The 20,795-nt window shown below is 44.4% G+C and overlaps 1 protein-coding gene across 1 annotated transcript in view; it reads right to left on the bottom strand.

The window, feature by feature from the left end:
• Positions 1–20,795, bottom strand: part of LOC119394632 (atrial natriuretic peptide receptor 1) — a 165,374-nt gene that overhangs the window by 38,531 nt on the left and 106,048 nt on the right. Inside the window, exons 8-13 of the mRNA XM_037661950.2 lie at positions 7,675–7,804; positions 5,972–6,043; positions 5,813–5,890; positions 5,457–5,561; positions 3,840–3,911; positions 1,876–2,041 (exon numbers count right to left, since the gene is read on the bottom strand). Coding sequence (XP_037517878.1) covers positions 1,876–2,041; positions 3,840–3,911; positions 5,457–5,561; positions 5,813–5,890; positions 5,972–6,043; positions 7,675–7,804 — 623 coding nt within the window. The remainder of the gene's footprint in view (positions 1–1,875; positions 2,042–3,839; positions 3,912–5,456; positions 5,562–5,812; positions 5,891–5,971; positions 6,044–7,674; positions 7,805–20,795) is intronic.

Genomic DNA, 20,795 nt, shown 5'->3' with positions numbered 1-20,795 from the left:
AAAAAAAGTGTACTTGTGGTCTACAAACTTCAAAACACGTTAAAGTGTCGTAAAGTACTGCACGGCAGTGCAATCCCGGAAGCTGGGCTGGTTGATGTCGCGTTAAACATGCACTGCATGTCGTTTCGCGCTGTAACATGTTTAGTTATCGTTAGTCTCACGATAATACCAATTAGCGTAGCTGTATCTCATTAGCATTTTCGACATAGCACCTTTCTACTTCGCAGAACGCCTCTCTGTCTGACACCGTTTCCTGTTTTACGATGTTCGTCTTGCTGTTCATGTATCCCTAATCACGCTTTGGCCAGCGCCTCGAAATGCAACAGTCGGAGAATTTTTATGCCGTCAGTAAGACAAAATAAGGGCTGTGTGACTTGGCTTCTTACCCCGTTTTTTAATGAAGTAATGTTTGCAGGAAAAGTTCTCGTTGCTTCTGCAGAGGCAATGATGTTTTCGCAATTTTCACCGACCTATAGAACCGTAATTGATCACTTGGGATGTTAAGTTGAATGTGTGAGCCGACTATTAGAACTAAGTAGACCATGCAATTTATAAGTCTATCTCTGCAGTGTTTCCTGTTGTAATGTAATCACTAAAAGATCGACTAACGCTTCGCGCCGTATATTTTGCCGTCGTAACACGATGTTTTTTAGGGAAAGATTATGTAGAGAAATTGCAAGGTGTTATCGGCAAATATTGTAGCGTGAAAAATGCTACAGGCAAAAGTTTCGTGCATATTATCCTTCATTAGGTGTAACATTCTCCAACGTATGCACCTCTGCTCACCCGCTGCTGAAAAAAAGAAAAAGTGTAGGGCAAAGTTTAACGTCGTCCTGTGCATTACGGCGGATCGAAATTGCTGCTGCAGTTTAAAAAACGCGTTATATCCTTTAACTTAAATGATTCCTGCGCAGTTTAATGAGTCGCGCTGAGACCGGTAGTATCCACCTGTATTGCACCAATAACGAAGTTCGTGGGGCGTGGTTTTGCTTCCATTTCCGCTTCCACGGAGTAATTACCCTTGATGTCTCAAGCGCATGGCCGTTAAATTCGCGAAAATGCATAAAACCGGAGCTTCGGGACAGGAATGAATCAGACCATGTAGAAAAATGCTGCAGGGTGTTTAAACTTGTTTCAGGATGTCAGGAGCTAATTAAGCGCGTTCATAACGAACGTATAGTTAAGCTGGCTAAGAGCTTCTGCTGCGGCAGTTTTGAAACGGAGACCAGCGTGGGTTTATGGTTTTACGGACTACATTTGTAGCGTTGCGTTGCAGTCGGATGTATAACGAAATTTTCTTTTACTGTATACGTGACGTTTCGAAACTGGGCCAACGATTTGACTGAAGTTAAGCAAGGCCTCTATGAAGCTTCAAAACACGTTCATAACATAATTATTCCAATTGTCCTGTGCTTTCATGCTGCTTTGAAAGCATGTTTTCTGTGGTAACAATAATATAGAGAATTCGACCAATTAGACATGCGATAAAATATTATTTTCCTTTACATCTACAAGTGCGACAATTTCATTAAGTGAAGTAGTTCATCAACTGAGTTGTTCTTGGGTGTGTATTGTTAGAGCGACAAACTGTGGCATCTCTTTTCAGAGATTCGTTTTTGATCTCTTCAAGCCTCCCTGTTCCCCTAAACTTCTGTCTTCTTTGGACAAATAAAAATAATAATGTTTAAGAACAAAGTGTGATTACAAGCTACAACCGAAAATAAGTCGCGTATTGTAAACACAGACTGTAGTTAAAACGTGCTTAGGCAGACAATCATATAAACAGCAACATTGAACATTAAGTTTTCATCTTAGCCTGTACTGCGGCTGTGATTATTCCCGATTCGTTCTTAATATCAAAGCAAGACTACGTACGTCTCCAGAATGCGTAAGAGTCGTGGTTCTCGTTGGAGTCGGAAGAACGGAGGGTGTGTAGACCGAAGTCGGTGATCTTTAACACGAACCGGCTGTCGACCACGCAGTTCGAGGACTTCAGATTTCCGTGGCTGTGGATGACGCTGTTGTGCAAGTATGCCATGCCCTGAAAAATTATGAAAGCAAATAATAAAATACGGCGCCATGCTGATGGAAACGACTGCTGTTTTCACAGCAGTGCCTCGTCATAAACAGTGATTTTCAGAAAGGAAAAAAAAAAACCAGGGCTTTTTAAAATATTGCGGATCGTTTTCTGGTCGTGAATGGCGCCCTGCAGCGCGAGACAAACGCAGTTCCGCGATGGAAAGACTGTCATATTATTTTGGCATGCATTTGTCTACTGTATGTACATAGTGTGCTCCGTCCTTCGGAGCACACTAGGAGCAAGCCCGAAAGCGACTGTGTTTTTTCATGGGCAGAAAGTTTTGTTGTTTACGGGTACTGCAAGAGGATAAGAAAACTTTGTTTATAGAAAAAGTGAGAGTGATGGAGTGCGTTTGGAAATCCATTTCCTGGGCACTTCTCCTTGTTATTTTTTTTTTGCTGTTTCATCTTCTCCCGATCGTTTTCATGAAAGTTTATTCAGATATTCTGATTGATAGTATAGTCTTCTTTTGTTACTTTTTTTCCGTTCAAATTAATATTCCGGCGGGGTCACGTTTTCTGTTTTTAAACGTTGTTTCTATCGCTATTTTGCACTCTGCCACCATAACTTCTGATTGTTGCTTTCGTCCTCCTGAATTGTTGCACAGTAGATAATCTATATCATGAAGTTCCATTCTGAAAATCACTATCAACATAAACCAAAATTTTCGAAACACAGTGCTCCAAAAGATTGACGACATTAAAGAAGTCAGAACGAGTACAGATCGAGTTTAACTTAATGTTTTCGTGTTTTCGCGGGGTAAGTAGCAATAAGTGCAAGGCAAGCTGAGGCAAAGGCGAGACACCAGACGCAGGACTGCGCCAGTCTTTGCTGTCTTTTGTACGTTTCACCGCTTGATGCTGAAGAGGTACCGAATAACCTCACAGCTGAGCACTACAATGGCTCTTTCAATTATATACGCACGTGCTCCACAATAAGGTTGTCCAACACAAGGCAGAATATTTTAAACATTTACGGGTGCACGTTAACATCGTCCGCTAACATCGTCCGCTAACATCGTCCGCTAACATCGTCCGCTAACATCGTCCGCTAACATCGTCCGTGATACAAATGGCCGACAGCACCCGCGTATCTCACGTGTTATTCACCGTCCTCGTCTTGTTGTGAGCTTGAAGGTTAACGTCGTCCACAGTAATTTGCGCTAAACTAAATTATCAATTTTCACATGAGTGAACCACTGCCTTATTTTGGCGCTTTATTTATTAGTTCGCCAAAGTTGAATTACGGAGTAACGGATACCGCCTTTTGAAGGCGCTGTATGAAGTGTCCGTGACGTATTGCTGCAAGAGCTTTCAGTTATCAACAAGCTTGCTATTTTCCTGTCAGGAGGAGCAGTGAAAGAGTAGTAATATTTCAAAATCGGACAACTTGGCGCTTGACGATAACAGCCGTCATATTAAAGAAAACTATCGTCAGCCAACAGCCAAGTCGACAGGCAATTATATATCTGTGCAATATTATTACACGACTTCTCATCTGACAGCGAGTTCCATTACAGTGTAGGAATCATAATATGTTTTTATTCATTCCTTACGCCATCAACTTTCAATCATATAGTTGTGCCAATGTTTCATGGAGCACTGATATATACATACCTTATTATGCAGTGTTTTAAAAAGGTTCTCAATTTGAGATCACCATTGCGTGATTAACAACGCTTTGCGTGGAGCTGTTACCCATTTATCCTGTGCCTTTTCCCACCTCTAGTTACTACATATCTTCTGAACAATTCGCTTACCTTTACGATGTCGTGCATGAGTGAATAGCGAAACATCCAATCGAGCTTGATCTCATCGTTTTCAAGAATATCCTGCAAATGCAAGCAAAGGGTGTGGCAAACAGTCTGGACATTTTCACGTGTAGGGGTGTACCAAGCTAAAAAATTGTGTAATCTTGCTCTGAGCCCTTCATACGACAACATCTACGTAAATTTTAGTTCAAAGATATGTGCAAAAAGATTGAGCTTCCGGTTTCTGGGAGGCACAGCACTGTTTTCAAGATGCGTCGTTTCTTGAGATAATTTTATAAGGCACTAAGTCTTTATGTTGATTTGTCTTGGTGAGCAGGCAACCTAGGTCTCTGGGTAGCACCTTTGCCTGCGCTATAACGCGCGATAGCAGACCTTGCATTAGTAATTTGGGCCAGGATACAATGGCAGGCTTCTCAGTCTTTAATGCCAGAGGTCGGCCCGTGTACCTGTGCGGTCAATCACATAGGGGTAGCCGCGTCCACGATTGGTTTTGGCGCCCTCACTAACGTTCCAGCGTCATTACTGCAAGAGCCAAGGTCGACGCTGACACTTTCACGTTCTAAAGCATAACCAGGGCTTCTTCAGCCGGTTAAAACAAGGGCAATAATTTACTAATGCAGTAATATTTTTAAAGAAGCACAATGTTTTGCCAGCGAGAAAATCAAACCTCCGCCCTTCCTATACGAACCCTATTCTTGGCGTGCAAGACACGATAATTTGGAATAAAAGCATTGCTTTTTTTTTGGGGTGGGGGGGGGAGCTATTTATCGCGAACGAGGAGGCCTCACGTGGTAGATGCCTTGATGCGATGGCTTGTTGCGATGCCCGGAAGTGCCTCTGTTGCGTTTTTCAAGAGAAGGTATGCAGCGCCTGCTTGTGGGGCTCGACTGCTTGCAGCAGTCTATATACAGAGCGAACTGGCGGGGTGGTTGCTTCTTGGGATTTAACATCCTACAAGCTATGAGAAACGCCGTATCGGAGGGCTCCCGATAACTTCGACCACCTGGCGTTCTTTACCGTCACTGAAATCGCACAGTACATGGGCCTCTAGCATTTCAGCTCCATCGAAATGCGACCGCCGCGGCCGGTATCGAGCCCACGTCTCTCAATGTCAACTGGCTTTCGTCTACGTAGTGTCGCTGCATATGGTGGCACTGGGTATTTTCCCGAACAGGAAAATTCGGCACTACCAGGGTTTTATTGGTACGTGTCACTGTTCTTGTTATTCACTCAGGGAATCAAGGCATCAAATTGTTTGACTCGCACATGAGTGACGTCTCGCAGTAGAGGAGGAGCAGCGCAAGCTTGGCGCGCCCGCTGCAAGTTCTCCTTCCTCAATACACACATCAAACACATCAAACTCCAACGTACCGACTTGATATAAATTTCAACAGTGTAGCCGCCGGGGATATTTGGCATGGTAGGATCTCATACGGGATTTCAAAACACGTTCAGTTAAAATATCAGAAAGCAACGTTTTGTACCACTCAGCTTTAAAGTAATAATTTCTCGTGTTGTTCGAATGAAGCGTGTTACGTTTCATGAAACTGCAAGAAAACCTTATAGTTGCAAGTCTCAATTGTTTTGCAGTTAAAAAGCACCTACCTGTAAACTTCCTCTTGGACAGTATTCAGTGACCAGGCAGCAGTGCGGAGGTTCTTCGCATATTCCCAGAAAACGCACAATATGATCGTGCTGCAGGTCTTTCATCTGAAATTCGAAATAACACCTTAATGAGTCGCGTAACATTTTCAGCGAAAGTTCAAGGCCGAAAAGGTGTTGGACCGGGATTTGACGAAGAGAATTTTGTTCTAAACTGAGGGGATTTCTTTTTTTTTTTAGAAAGCCGCATAGGCTTTCCTCTATAGTATAGTGCTATTATCTCATGGGTGGTAATTTTCGCTGTAAGATTCCAAGTCGCTTGATTCTTACGGCTGGAATGTAAAGCAATAGATACTTACGTTTTTCAGCTCCATTAGCAGCGATCGTGTGATCTCTAACTTCAACTTGTTGAAAGGTCGTATCGCAACAACTTGGCCCTGGGTAGAATTTAGCGAAAGCATGAAAACAGCAAGCCAACTATGACCTCACAGTACGCAGTTTAAAGATAGTTTACGCACCTTGTAGAAACCAGTTCCAATAAAAACTTGGCGCCGACCGCCGAAGAAAATAGCATCTGATGAATTCGAACTCTGGAAAACCAAGTCATACCATGTAATATGGAAGTTTATCTTTTTACCCTATTTCCAACAATGCAGTGAAAGAAGAGCCTGTACACTTGTGCTATGTAAAGCAAATCAGTGTACATTAGAATTTATGCACTGTCATGCAGTGAATAAGAAGTTCAGGTCCTTGGGCATGATTGTTGGTGTCGCTGTGTAAAACAAATCTTTATATTTTTTTTGTTGTTCGGCCAAATTTGCTTTTGTCACTAGATGCAGGCTGTACTTGGTTGTTTGTGCGGCTTTTGAAAGCACAGGCGCCGTTTAAATGTTACCTTACAGCCATTTAAATGTCCATGCTAGGCTAAATGGTTCCAAAACTGCTATATTCGGTAATTAGTATGTGCTTGAATACACAACGATATACGGTTAGAGCAAAATACATTACAGTCAATGAACAAAACACTAGCACACACTGGAAGGGAAGTCGTTACAGTTTCAAGTAACTTGGTTCATTACAAGACATCAACGAAAAATGGGAGGGGGGGGGGGGAGGTAACCGCTCTTCCTTATTATATGTTTGTTATGGCATATAAAACATACAATAATCACAACAAACTGTAGAATGCCGAGGGAGTAATTTATTGGTATTGATATGGTAATATTCCTAGACACTACACATGTTCTTCAGAAAAGACAGAAATTTGGTTCCGACGACGTTCAACAAGAATAAATTTGCTCGTTCGACAATAATGTCCACCGAGTTCGACTTGTAGTACCCCAAACATATTTAAGAATATATGATGTCAAAGAATTGGCAACAGAAACATGGAACAAAAAATACACAGCAAGTAAATTTGCATCAACGCCATGGGATATTTGCCATGCATAGCACACAACGCGTGAAGGGAATCAACACCAAGGTGACCTCAATACACCATAAAAACGTATATACAGCTTTTTTCTTCCTTTTTTTTCACCTATGGTATGTCATTTTTGATCTCCCGACTCATTCGTTCTGTATCAGTATTGAATGCAAGATTTTTGGCGTGGCAAGGCACAAAAATTTAGCGCGAACAAAAAGCCGAATGCTCTTTCAGAGCCGTTAGCCGAGGAAGCTGAAGTCCCAGACAAACTGCAATAAAAATGTCTTGCACTCATGACATGCTCACGGATATCAAAGGAAAGGCATATCAGTTTATTCCCGTTTCCTCATATAGAAACTGCTCTTAACGTTACAAGAAGTTCGCTAATGACTACCTGTGTATGTGGTGGCCTAGTACGTCGAAGTCGTTTTGCGTCTTCCAATGAGTCCTTGAGGATAGTATTGTTTGTATTTCACCATTGAATGTGTGCTTTTGATACTTTCGCGTTGAAAGACGAGTGATTCAAGCAGCCAATGCACCTACGACAGAGAATCCGTGCATATTCACTGAGAACCACTTGACCTCTTTGTGACATCCGGGCAACCATCCCCCGGTGCCTTTTCAGGCTGGTGATCCATATTAGCGAGAACTAGCAAACTGTTATAGCTAAAGTTCTGGAACTGTAATTTCAAAGTAATATGGCCGGTTAGTACAAAACGCTAGTTGGTGACCCCCGTGAGACGAGTATTTCAAAGAGGGTCGAGCATGTTAGCCCACTGCTCTTGAAGGACTCACAGCGAGGCTGGCTCTCGTCAGGCTCATTCGGGAACCGAATTTCTTGAAGTGGCCCGGCGGTGAGCTCGAGATCTCGTCCCAGCGGATTTTCCATGTCATCGAGGCCAACTCTGCTTCCAGCTTGAAGTGCCTGCGCGTGTGTGGAGTGCACGATCAAGAGCGGGCACGATTTCAGAGCAAGAGGAACGCGCAATCAGCGGAGGGCTGCGCAGCGTACTTCTGAAACAACTGTCTTTAGGCCAACTACCACTTCGCTAACACAACCATTAATATATTCTTTTCCTGCATGTCAATGGCGTTTGTGATTCAGATTTTTTTTTTTGAAAATCTCATCGTGAGGAACTTTAGAAGGATTCTTCTTATAAGTTCATATAAAACGCTATTATTACTTCGGTCTAAGTCTAGCTTTTTTTTTTTTATTAAGTGTATTGTAGGAGAGGCTGGTGCTCATGTGTGGAGCCAACCATTCCTCTTGTCACGCATAATAATTGTCGTCGCTAAGTTTGAACAGCGCGATTGAACGCGAACAGAGTAGAACACGCACACGCACACACACAATAAAAAAAACTATATAAAGACGCATATGCACAGAGACTCACGTACTTAGTCCCAGTACTTCAATAGATTAAGCTACAGATATAAGAAGACGGGTTTAAATCTCCATTCAAGCATATCCTCCATCAAAAGCTCTTGCGCAAACAAAAAAAAATCGTCTGCGCCCCACTCTGTTTGGACAAAAATTTGACTTAAATTTGTATTGAAATTTGAACGTGCACACTCTATTATTTTCCAACGTCGGATTTGTTGCTTCACTAAAGGAAAGCGTCACAGATCAAGTTCTTTCTTACAGAGGTGCTTTCAAATTAGGTCGGGTTGCTTAAATGCATATCGGTGGCGGAGGATTTTTCTCGCGACCTCATGTACGACGTTAACCACTTCTGCAGATTGCAGAACTGATATACACGTTTCCTTGTCCTGAACGTAAAGATCGGCCGCGTGATAACCAGTTTTCTTTTTCCAGTTATCCTAAATCATGACGTAAAAATGATGTTGTAATTCACGAACGATTCCCATGCTGCGATCCATAGTTGAGTACGAGGTAAAATTCCAGCTTGCAGTTAAGAATCTGCTCCATGGCATTTAAAAACGACAGCAAAAAGAGAAATGGCTTTATCATTTCGTATCTTGGAAGTTCGTGCCGTGCAGAACAGGAATCCACATTCAAGCTCAATATAACTATTTAACGGGCTTTCATTAGTATCCTTTCCGTCTGTGCTCTGCAGCGAAAAAGAACAGTAGCATGATATACGCTTTGAAAAAAAAATACGAGCAGTGCTCTTTCATGCTTACCGGCCTCGAATGCGCACAGTTCAGCGCACAGTCATGAAACTCGCTCAACCGCCCCTAATCGCACGATGAGACAAAACTAAATCCAAATGTTCCAGATTGCGTTGGAATGCTAATGGAATGCACGCGTGGCTGGACGCCTCTTTCATGAATTTGTAATCAATCTCATTACTTTATTACTGTAATAAAAATTAGATTAACATACTAAACACTCAGTGGGAAAGCATTCAGAGCTGACAAACGTAGAAACAGCGCCTTCCGCCTGAAGTTTCCCGGTAGCGATGGCTGATAAAATTCCTGTCTATAGTAATATAAACTCAAAGAGTTGTGTGAAAATCCGTAAGCTTTCACAATGCTTTAAATGTCTCTCAGCTGGGTATGGGTGGCTGTCACTTCCGGGGTTTATGGTTTACTTTCTCCTCGGTTCTTGCCGTTCTCCGCATGCTTTTTCTCACTTTCCAATTTACACACGCTCAAGCTTATTAAAGTTATTATTATTACTGGTAGCGGTAGTAGTATTAGGAGTAATAAAAATTTAAGGAGTCATTCTCTTCTATGAAGGTGGATATCACCGAGGCTGTTTAGCACACGACACAGAGGTCACAAAGAATTTCGAACCTTAGCCGAACACACACCCTTTAACTAAATCCTAAATGTTTGTCCAGGAAGTCCCTTTTGAATTTAGCGTGTGCTTCTTCCAGTTTTCCCATTTGAGCGGCATGTGTCTTTTGGCCTCCCATGTGCTTGCTTCTTTATTTTTACTAAACGAGTGGTAGCAAAACTGTAGGGTTCACGTAGTCGAGTTTAGGTATGCCAGCGACTACATCACTGCTATACACGTAGTTGTATAACGCTGTATCTCCTGAGGACACGAATGGCTAAGAACGTATTTCTTGGACGGCGTGCAAAGGGCACGCGCAGACTCGGTAGTAAGCGGGAGGCCCTGAGCGTCCAACGGCAGCGCACGAGTCACTTCTTATTGGTTATTTCTCTAGAAGCCAAGCGACTACACTTTGACAAGTGCGACAGAAAAGGACCTAGTCACTGGACCGCGCTATTGCAAACGGATAAGCCAAAAAGCCACACTATATAAAAAGAGAGTCCTTTGACTCATTTTCCTGAGTACTGACTTGTCACGTATATGACTCTCTTTTGGATAAACTCTCTTAGGAGATCTCTCTTGGAGATCATTAGGAGATGAACTGTCTTGGGTGAACTCTCTTAGATCATTATAGTCTCGTCGAAGAGTCGTGGGGCCTAAAAGAGAGTTAAAGTCTGTCTCTTTAAAAAGAGTCCTACAAGTGGCAAGTCAGGAATCTCCGAAAAGAGTAACACATACCCCCCCCCCCCTTTTTTTTTTTTGCTTAGAGTGCGGGTTTCCTCACAGAAAATTGTCACATTGTGTTGCATGGCGCGACGTAGCGGATGGTGCAGCGAATTCTGATGCAGCAAGGCTCAACAGTTGCGACTGTCCATGCCTAAACTTTAATAATGGTAATCGCAGGTTTTGATTTAAAAAAAGTTATCTATCTACAGTACTCCACAGATCCTTGCCTTGCATTCGGATGCACCTTGTCGTCAATTTACATTAGCGTTGGCGAGGTTTTTCCTTTCCTGTGTTATTCGTGATCAAAACATTTGCACTTAAAAATTGACTACGTCGTATTGCAGTTTATTATGGTGCAGCCGTGGAACATTAGTTATTTTATTCAAGCCGGCACACAAGGTTATAAAAGGCTATCACCAGATGTTCCACGACTTGCTCTCGTGTGGCAATGGTTACCTTTAGTAGCTTGAATGAGACTCGAATTATAGTAATATACCATTGTCATCTCATATTTCAAGATATGTTTTCAAAGCCTTGCACGAATCCATGTGATACATTCGGCTCTGCGTTGCCATCAGTCGCATTATCATTCATCGGGTTTCTTTTATCCAGCGTCATCTGCCTCTACATTTCTATGATAAAGAATGCAGTAGAGTAAACTTCGTATTGCATTTTTGTTGCGGTGCGATTGTACGTGACAGGTTCTTTTATCTGAGCTGGCATTTCGTTGCGCAGCAGAAAGGCATGGAAGCTCCAATGCCTCACTCCAACTTTCTGTTGTTTCCCGCACATGACAAACGCGTTGTATCTGCGTGGAGATGATAAAAAAATGAACGCATACATATAAAAAATCGATTTCTACGGAGCTTCTCCAAGCGTGTCAAAGTTTTCCCATCGGAGCGTTCTAAAAGGCAGTCCTTGCGAGTTAACCCACGACGCTCGCAGTGGCTGTCGGTCGTATACTCTGTCCGCATTACCACCTGCCAGGTGCGATTATGCGCGCGTGCGGGAAAAACGTCGCCTGTCGGATTTCCGATGGCGTCCCTTTTGCATCGCCAACTATATAGCTACCAGCTACGCCACGCATACATTTGGCGTGTCTTGTCCCTCCAAGGCGCGTCGCGTCGTGTTCGTGAGGAAACTAGTCGGTTGAAAACGTGACGAAGTTGACAGGCGTAGCGTATTCATGCGCTGCGGTTAAGCAACGTACGTTAGGTTTTAGTTTCCTATGGTAGGAGTAAAAAACAACTACAGGCGCCATTGGGAAAGAACTCGTGCGAGTTGTTCATGTTTTTCCCAAGTTTCCCGAGGTGTTATACATATTACTTCGGTAGCACGGGTGACCTTCTATGCCTATTCGCTTTAATATGCCCAAGCAGTATATTTCATTCTATAGTTTCTATAGTACGTCGTATTTAATGCCTAACAGAAGAAAAAGCCGTTATACTTTAGCAACTAAGGCGATGAGCTGCTAAGCTATAGAGACGGCGAGTTCCATTCCAGGTCACGGCGGCTGCAATATTGGCAAACATGAAATTCAGGTGCACCTTAAAGAACTGCAGGTGGCTAGAATTATTCCGCAGTCCTTCACATGGCATGCTTCATAATCACAACTGCGATCACATTTCTGAAAACCAATTCTTAACCACTTTTTCCAGTCCTGCTTCGCCACATTATCACACGACCCGCCACGGTGGTCTAATAGTTATGGTGCTCGACTGCTCACCCGAAGGCCGCGGGATCGAATCCCGGCAGCGGCGGCCGCATTTTCGATTAGGGCAAAAATACTTGAGGCCCGTGTGCTTCGATTTAGGTTCAGGTTCAGGAACCTTAGGGGATCGAAATTTTCGGAGCCCTCCCCTGCGGCGTCCCTCATAATCATATCATGGTGTTGGGACGTTAAACCCCATCAGTTATATTATTTTATCATACGAGTGGTATAAGGTCACGCTTAAACAGAAGAGTAGGGCAAAGTAGTGAACAATGCCATAGCGCTGGAATAGCAGGGACGAGGAAGACAGCAATACGTTCGCTACCTACAAGCTGAATTTTATTTCAGAAAGCCATGGTACCCATGCTGACACCACGAATGCACAGTGAAAAAGTCCTTTTACAGATCGCCCGTTCCTTTCTTCTGGATATTTTCCTTGTATTTCGGCAGCAACAGGGGACGCCGGGTAACTTCGACCAGGTATAAATATTCAGCGTAAAGTAGATACTCGACGAACATAAATGTTGTTTTAACGCGAAAGCGTATTATGCCGGTCTACACAAAGAGTTGACTGACGCCACTTCCGCCACGGAAATAACGTGATGGCAGTGTAAAGTAACACGCTACGCACAGTGAAGTTTACTGAATGCTGGTAACAACAGTTCAGATGACCGCAGTTGCATCGGGCAACAAAAGATCGTGCAAACGACAATTCGAGGCAGGAAGACAGATATGACCTGTGCTATGTCACTCTGTCACTATCACAGGTGACGGATCACTAATAGAATAAACAGAATAAGGTTACACGCGCGCACAAATGTCAGTTGACAAGTGTTGCGAAGTGTACTCAAACACGTGGCGAATGCGTGGGGCGCATCCTCAGCAAGGCGTTGCTTCGGGCTAGTTGGTAATCCATATTTACAAGTTTTATAGCGCGGAACTCCTACGCAAGGGACAGAGAAACATTTAAAGCACAAGCGCTCTGTGCTTGTAGTGTTTGTGCTTGTACTTGTAGCGCTTAAGCTTGTAGTGTTTCTCTGTCCCTTGTGTACAAGTTCCGCGCTATAAAACTTGCAATTGCGCATCCTCAGTTTGGCTCACATGTTACACCAAGTTAGCTCATGAATTTCCCAGTATGAGGTGCGTTTAAATAGTTACGTGGTGTTCTGGGTGAGCTGGTATAGGTTCATAGCGAAACGTAGCCCTAAGAAAACTGAACACAGGGAAGAAGACACACGCTGTCCCGTGTCTTCTTCCGTATGTCCGGTTTTCTTAGCGTTCCGTCTCACTCTGGGCTTTTGTAGAGGAAGCATAGGAATTCAGTATTCGCCTTCCACACCACAGAACTTGTGGGCGCCACTTTCTCAGAAGGGCGTCTTCACCGTAAGTGTTATTGGCATTAGTGTGGACACGTGGCCGCTCATAGACCATTCAGAGTAACATTTAGCCTTCTATGGCAGATGGATAAAGATGCGGTTTAGAACAAAAGGTGAATGATTCAGAGTATCTCCCGGTACGACGAAACAATGGAGCATCTAATTTAAGTAATGTGTCCCTTTGTTTGGAGCGAAGCATAATAAAAGAAATAACTTCCTGATGCCACTTTACACAAACTTCTGAAATGCGATAGCCGCATTGGTTGACTTCGTTAACATATATGGTGTCTATTTACTACTTGATTTGGTTTTTATCGAGGTACATTAGGGGAATTTTAATCGCTGCGTGTCACTTTTATCTGAGGCTTAGTAATGCTCACGGCGATAAGAAAATAAATTTATAATTGGCTTATGAATTTCGGCAAGTTCCACGCTAATAATGCTTGGTCGTACGAGGCACGACTATCGAGCGCCGTGTGCTGAGATAAGCGTTTCAAATGCGTGTTTAGCGCAAAGACGCCTGCTCTACGGCAGTTCGATGGCGCGTACAAAAATAAAAATGTATAGATAACTCAACCATAATGCACCCTCTCCAAAGGTGCGCTCTTTTTATTTCATTCGCCCAACAAAGCTGCAAGCACATTTGTGAAGATGCATCTCACTTTCATGTTATGGTCGATTCCTGTGGAAGAGGCACCACCCACCTTTTATTTTTTCGTAATCGCCCCTTTTTAACGCGAAATCTTTTCTTGTCTAGGCTGGCGAAAACGTGCGCTCAGCTCGCGTCAGAAGAAGTAATGTCCGGCAGGCACGTGACCTCTCCCACCGGAACGTTTTCGTTGCTCTTGGGATGCGTCGACGTAACATAGGATTGAACCGACAATCTTGCGCACAACGGGTGCACTGTAAAACCACCGTTTTATTCCGGTAGCTCTTAGCGCTCATTGAGTAACTTGTATAAGGGCCCGATCTGGTCTCATCCTGGAGAACCTAGATGGCGATGTCCAGCATATTACGCTCAAACGCCGTGTCTGCATAAGCAAATTCTAAGACTTCCTCACTTCTGTGACAGTAATTTAAACCGGCTCGTGGTCTAGTGGTCTTAAATACTGGATAGCGCGGATTGGACGCATGGCAAAGAAAGAAAGAACACTGATGCACGGGACAAACGCTCGTGTGGTTATGGTTCTCGACTGCTGACCCGACGGTCGCGGGATCGAATCGCTGCCGCGGCAGCCGCATTTCGATGGAGGCGATGTGCTGGAGGTCCGTGTGCTTAGATTTAGGTGCCCGTTAAAGAACCCCAGGTGGTTGAAATTTCCGGAGCCTTCCGTTACGGCATCACACATAATCATATCGTGATTTTGGGACGTAAAACCCCAACATTTAGTATTTATATGTGACGGTAAATTGTGGAATAAATCTGCCGGAGTCTCACAAAGTGTCGCATTCTATGTACATTCGAAATAAGGTCAAGGCGTCGTTCGACACAAAATAACAGAAGCTCGATCCGTCCTTGCCCTAGAATCACCTTCACTCCCACGTATTTCCTTTATCTTTTGTTTTTGGCTGCTTTTTTATATTACCGGCTTTCTCCTCTGCACGGCCCTAGTACTGCTTCCCGGCCGAACCCCAAAGATCCGCGCCGAAGCCCTAAGATGTCCGAGGAATCCGTGCAGATATCCCCGGGACAAATAGTCGGCGCCGGCTTCATCCCGAAAGTCGGCTGGCAAAGCAAGAAGTGAAGCGCCACGGCAAGCCACCAAAGTTTCGCAATGATAGCGAAGAAGCGAGAGCACTTTTCGCGGTAAGAGTATCTGGCACGAATCGAAGAAATGTAAGCTGCCCGAGCAGAGAAAGGAGAGCAAGTACACCGGAACTGAACAAGCCACGAGAATTACCGCAGCTAGTTTGGATTCCTATGCCAACCCATTCGCCTGATTTACAGACTGTAGTTATACTAAGAATCTGTAAAGAAGATAGAGAGAGAAAGTGAGGGGCTAGAGAGGGAGGGAGGGGTGATTCTCCTTTTTTTTAATCATGGTCTTGATTCTTTATCGCGCATTCTCGTTTGCTGGGTGCGAAACAGCACGCATTAGCGGGACTTCGAAGCGCCATGGATCTCATTCCGCACAATCGCTGTTTTCCCGACAGCCATTGCCTTAAGCTCACGAGATTCCCCCGCGGGGAATAAAAGGGGGAGTGGAGGGAGGGAACAGCAAGGCGGGGAAAGGGGGGGGGGGAGGCAACAGCAAGGGACGACGCGATAGCCGGGAAAACAAGATTCCATTAGTGCATTTTTCTCCCGAATTAGAAACCCCCGAGAAGGATAACGACGACTGCCTCCAACGCTTGAAGAGTCACGCAGCTGTTTTCTATACTTCTTTATTTACTTAAAAGGAGGAGAATGCTGAGAGCGTTTTCATTAATTTTATAACACCTTTCTTTCACGTTCTTTGTTTCTGTTGGATAACACTTATCTTCCTGTTTATATCGGGTGTGCCCGCAGCTCTTTATCCTTTTCTCTTTTATCTCTCGCTGCCTTTTCCATTACGGGTGCCTGTATGGGGAAGCACTTGACCGTGATAAATAATGCATGCGCTCGTGTATCGACCGCCTGTCGCGCCCTCAAGCTCGGAAGCGTCACCTGTGGGCAGGAAATGGTAACGGGAAAGCGAAAACAGAAGCAAAGTAGGAACGGGTACCGCGCTTGACGCCGAGGGAGAAGCTACGCCGCGTCCCTGACACTCTCGGCAGAGACTGTTTCCGTCGTAAATATGAGAGGGGACTCCGCGCGCATGTATTGACTGAGGGAATCACTACGCATCGAGAACTCCTTTTCCATAGGCGGCTTTCCGGCGGAAACCCATTTCTGGAACCAGCAGTTGCATTAAGATCGTTTCGGTTCGGCCGTATGGTCCCACGTTGTGACAGGTTATTCTGTAAACAACGCTGAAACTGGGCTAACAACTCTGATTTATTCTGAAATAAGCAGGGCTTAAATATTTCATGAGCATGTTCGTGCTTACGCGGCTAATCTGAAAAAAATTTTTTTTTAATTCAACCAGCTCCGCTTTTCGGACGCCAATGAAACAGCGAAGCTAGTGTCGTTCCCTGTGTCAGGCTAACGCACTTCTATGTTTTGCAAGTCTTTCGGATATGCTGCATCACTGCTCTTTATTACACACTCGTTGTTAAGCTTTGAGGTGGCCGTATAGTTTTATTGCATCTTGACCACACCACTCTTACACACAGGTTTACAAAGAAGCCTTCGCTTAAGATGTTCCGACATGTTGTATCACTGCTCTTTATTAAACACTCTTTGTTGAGCTTTGAGCTGGTAGTATAGCCACCACCTTTCATAACCACAAAGTATCACGTGACAGTGGTGTGACTGTGGTAACGCGCACGCCATTTGTCGGGCTAACTGTTGCCTTCTTCCTTTTTAGCGGAAGTTGGGTGCAGCGGGATTTACCCAATTTATGTGGCACGTACGCCTTTATGATGGTGATAATTTTTTTTGTAGATTATGTAAGTACGCAAAAAACGAACGGTAACACAAGAGGAGAGGAAAGCACAAACAGGCCTCTTGCGTTACCGTCCGTTTCCTGCGCAGTTACATGATGGATCATCACCAACTCGCCCAACTTACCACTGTTCTGTTTTTCTGATAGGCCGCACAGATTTCTGTGGCATATACCCGTTTGTTGGGCTAACTGTTGCCTTCATTTTTAGCGGACCAGTGGTGAGTGGTGGGATTTACCAAATGTCTGTGGCGCATACCCATTTATGATGCCCAAATGCGTTGCCACGGATCCCGGACATGAAAGGCACAGAACCAGTACCAGATCCAAACACATGCATAGCCCTCTTTTGATAGTCCCCGTCACTAAACACAAACACACCGATTTGAATCCACTTTGATGACATTAGACTGCGAACTTTAGTTTAAATCGATTTTGTAGCTTTTGGACAACAAAAACTTTCCAAAGTGATTTTTAATAGCATTAAAGCATTTTATTCAAGAAAACGGTATTTTTCGTCGTTCTTAACGTTATTAATGTACCTGTATTTTCAACGTTGCTGCATCTATCTGTGTGATTACTGGTTATATTATGTTGACTGTTAAGTTATGCGCGTACGTGATAACGCGATTGCATTTTTTTCATGCCAGTCACCGATTTAGGAGCTACTTCTTACGTGAGCCTATTGTTTGTAGTGTTGAGTCTTCATTTTGCAGTGTCCTGAAGTTATTTACCTTTTGAGTTGCTCAGGTTATATGGTGTGGGTTGCATGTACCGCTCGTTATAAGGAATAAAACGTTCACATTGTAGAGCGACCAACTTACGCTGAAAAGATTAAAACTGAAGTTCAACCCCAAATTAAAGCTCTACGAATTGCGGAGCATTGATTTGCCTGTGTTTCCCTTGTGTTTGTCTTGTTTTTATCGGCTCTTTTTAGTTCCTTTCGTCCGATTATGTGATATTTTATAGCCTTTTCTGTTCTTTTCTTGTTATCATTGTGTTTGTTTTGCGATTATCCATTTTCTGTTCTTCGGTGTCCTTTCTACTGTTTTTCTGCTGCTTGCTGCTCCGAGCGCGATGCGTCTAACTCCCGGCGCTGGCGTTTGGCCTCCGCTTCTCTCTTCCGTAGATTTGTGTCTAACTCCCGACGATGGTGTTTCGCTGTCGCTTCGCCGGCTCCGAGAGACGAATTATCCCTCCGGAGGCGCTGACTTTCATGGGCAAGCAAGTGCTGGTGTTCGGGTTCGGCTTATGTGTGTCAAAAGTGGGAGCTGTGTGATGCCAGTTGCGCGACAACAACGCGGGACACGAGACAACGACAGGGGGGCCCGTTAAACTGTTGCGCAGCTAAAAAAAATGGCTGGGCTGCCCGTAATCTACAGTAGATATAAGCATAAAATGTCTACCGGCAAAGCGGACTGGTTGGAGACAGGGCTGGGCAGTATCGCGATACAAGAGTATCGCGATAGTATTTCAGAGATACTTTTGAGTATCTGTATTTCTGTATCGAGATACATTTGAAAAATGTATCTGTATCTCAGTAGTGAAATACATCTACGATGTATCGCCTGTATCGCGATACTATGCAGGACACGGGTATCTCGTTACATTGTTTTTTTGTGTAGGAAATGAGTTGAGGCGTGTTTCCAATGGGGGACTGACGTTTTTTTTTTCTTTTTTGTGCCAAGACAAGCAAAGGCGCGCCGCCGGTCGCCGACGGATAGGGCGGCGATGGTTTCCCCTCAAGCACAGAATGGTCCATGTGGTAAAGCGCGCGACGCCGCAGATGGCAGAATCGCGGGGGCAGTGTTGTCGGCCTCTGCCGACGAAAGTCGCTGTCTCTCAAGGTCAGTGCAGCACGCCTAATTTTTTTCGGGTGGCAAGCCATTACTTCGCGACCCCCCGCGCGGATACCGCCTTGGAACAGGCTTTGCAATGCTTCGCATGCGTTCAGTTTTCAAAGCGGCGGCACTTCCAAAAGCAGTTCCCGTAGTCGCGGCGAAAGTGACTAGAAGACGGCTATCTTTGACGCGCTTTCAGCTACCTCTCCAATGTCAGGGTGCGTTCCTAATTGATTACATGCGTGAAACGGTCTTTTGTGGTAGCAGGCTCCCCCACCGCCGGAGCCGACTTCGCCTGTTGCGGCTTTCTGAAATGGGTGCTGGTAGCGTCGGTGGTGGTAAAAGCTTCATTGAAGCCGACAAGGTCAAACGGCTGAGGATTCCGAAGATGGGGACGGACTTCGGATTCTGAACAGTCAGAACAACCCAAGTGAGGGCGGAAGTGTTTCGGTATCTAGATGACCTGAGAAGAGATATCGGCACGCTGCAGGGCAATCCGGCTATGAAGGCGGTATTTATTCACTATAACACGAATTTGTGCTCGCCTTCAGCGGTAGACAAACTTTTTTTTCTTTTGCGAGTCTTGTGCTGAGGCTGAACCGACGCTGTTAGAAGACAGCCCAATTAAGAAGCCTACGCAGCAACCTTCTCAGCAAAGCAGATCTTCAAAATAAATGTGTGCTTTTTCTCAATTCACTGGTGTTCATTAGTGATTCGAGTGATTTGCCTAAACTGTCCTGTTTCAAGCATAGCTCATTTTGTTGTCACCAAGTATGTTGATTTCGGTGTCAAATCCTTGTTACTGTTGCTGTGAAATAGTGTATTTTTATTGCATTTGATACTTGTAATTATGTCATTATTACTAATTATGTACTTTGTCCGCCCCCCCCCCCCCCCCTGCAATGTCCTAATGGCGCTGAGGGTACTGTAATAAATAAATAAATGAACTGAGCGTTTCGATGCGCTGTAACTTTAATTACAACATTATGCTGAACCAATAAATGTCTTTGCGTTGTATGAGCATCCTTGAGTTAAAAAAAGAATTCCAGTATCTGTATCGCTGTAAGTGTATTCCGGAATACTTTTTTCGTCTTATTGCAAAAGTATCTCCGAAATATCCCGTTACGTTAAAGGCAAATGTATCAAAGTGTCTGTATTTTAGGGTTCCAATTCATGTATTTCGATATCTGTATTCCGGAATACTTTTCTAAGTACCTCTGCCCAGCCCTGGTTGGAGATGACACTGGTCAGTCTTAAAACGAATATAGTGCATGTTCGCAAGGACACTTCACACCACACCATACCGTGCACTGCACATGGACGCTATATTGTTTCCTGTGACCGTGTGGGATAAATATTGGACTTTGCTTAGCGTGTGCGGCCACGACGCGTCGCTATGCTGGTGCGCCGCACGCCACGTGGCAACTTCTCTCGAACCACGGCATATCCGCCGCGAGATCGACCTATAGGAGGCAGCACCGTCGCCGCGTTAGTGTGGAGAGGCGTTCGGCGGCGTGTATACAAATGCACACAGCGGCGCCTCGTTGTGAGCTGTTTGAGCCTATTGTCGGCGAATAAAATGCGTTGATTGCAGCTTACTGGTAATATATACGCTCTTCATTGTTGAATCGATGCACAAAGATCATCCAACGTTACTATTACTAGTAGGAGAAGCGCAATCTGCCGATGAAAGGGATGCTGGCCCTGGGTGACAGTCTGCGCTTACGCACTATACGACGTTTTTTGTTGTTTTCTCTGTACGTGTTTAGCTTGTGTTCTGTGTACTACGCACTGCTGTAGCACGCCTGAACTAATTAAGTGTTTACTTCTTCTTCATTTGTATACCAGCCCATATTCCTGTGCAATGAGCTCAATAGCACTGTTCGCGCGAATGCGCATACGCATGTAATAGTTTTTAGAACAGAGTTTTCATCGATTGATTACGTGCACGACAGTGATGCGACAAAGGTCCGGTTATTTCATGGACTAAGGTTT

The sequence above is a fragment of the Rhipicephalus sanguineus genome, chromosome 5 (genome assembly GCF_013339695.2).
Source record: "Rhipicephalus sanguineus isolate Rsan-2018 chromosome 5, BIME_Rsan_1.4, whole genome shotgun sequence".
NCBI classification, from domain to species: domain Eukaryota; kingdom Metazoa; phylum Arthropoda; class Arachnida; order Ixodida; family Ixodidae; genus Rhipicephalus; species Rhipicephalus sanguineus.
The sequence above is the reverse complement of the archived record's forward strand: the minus strand, read 5'-3'. Positions and strand labels throughout refer to the sequence as shown.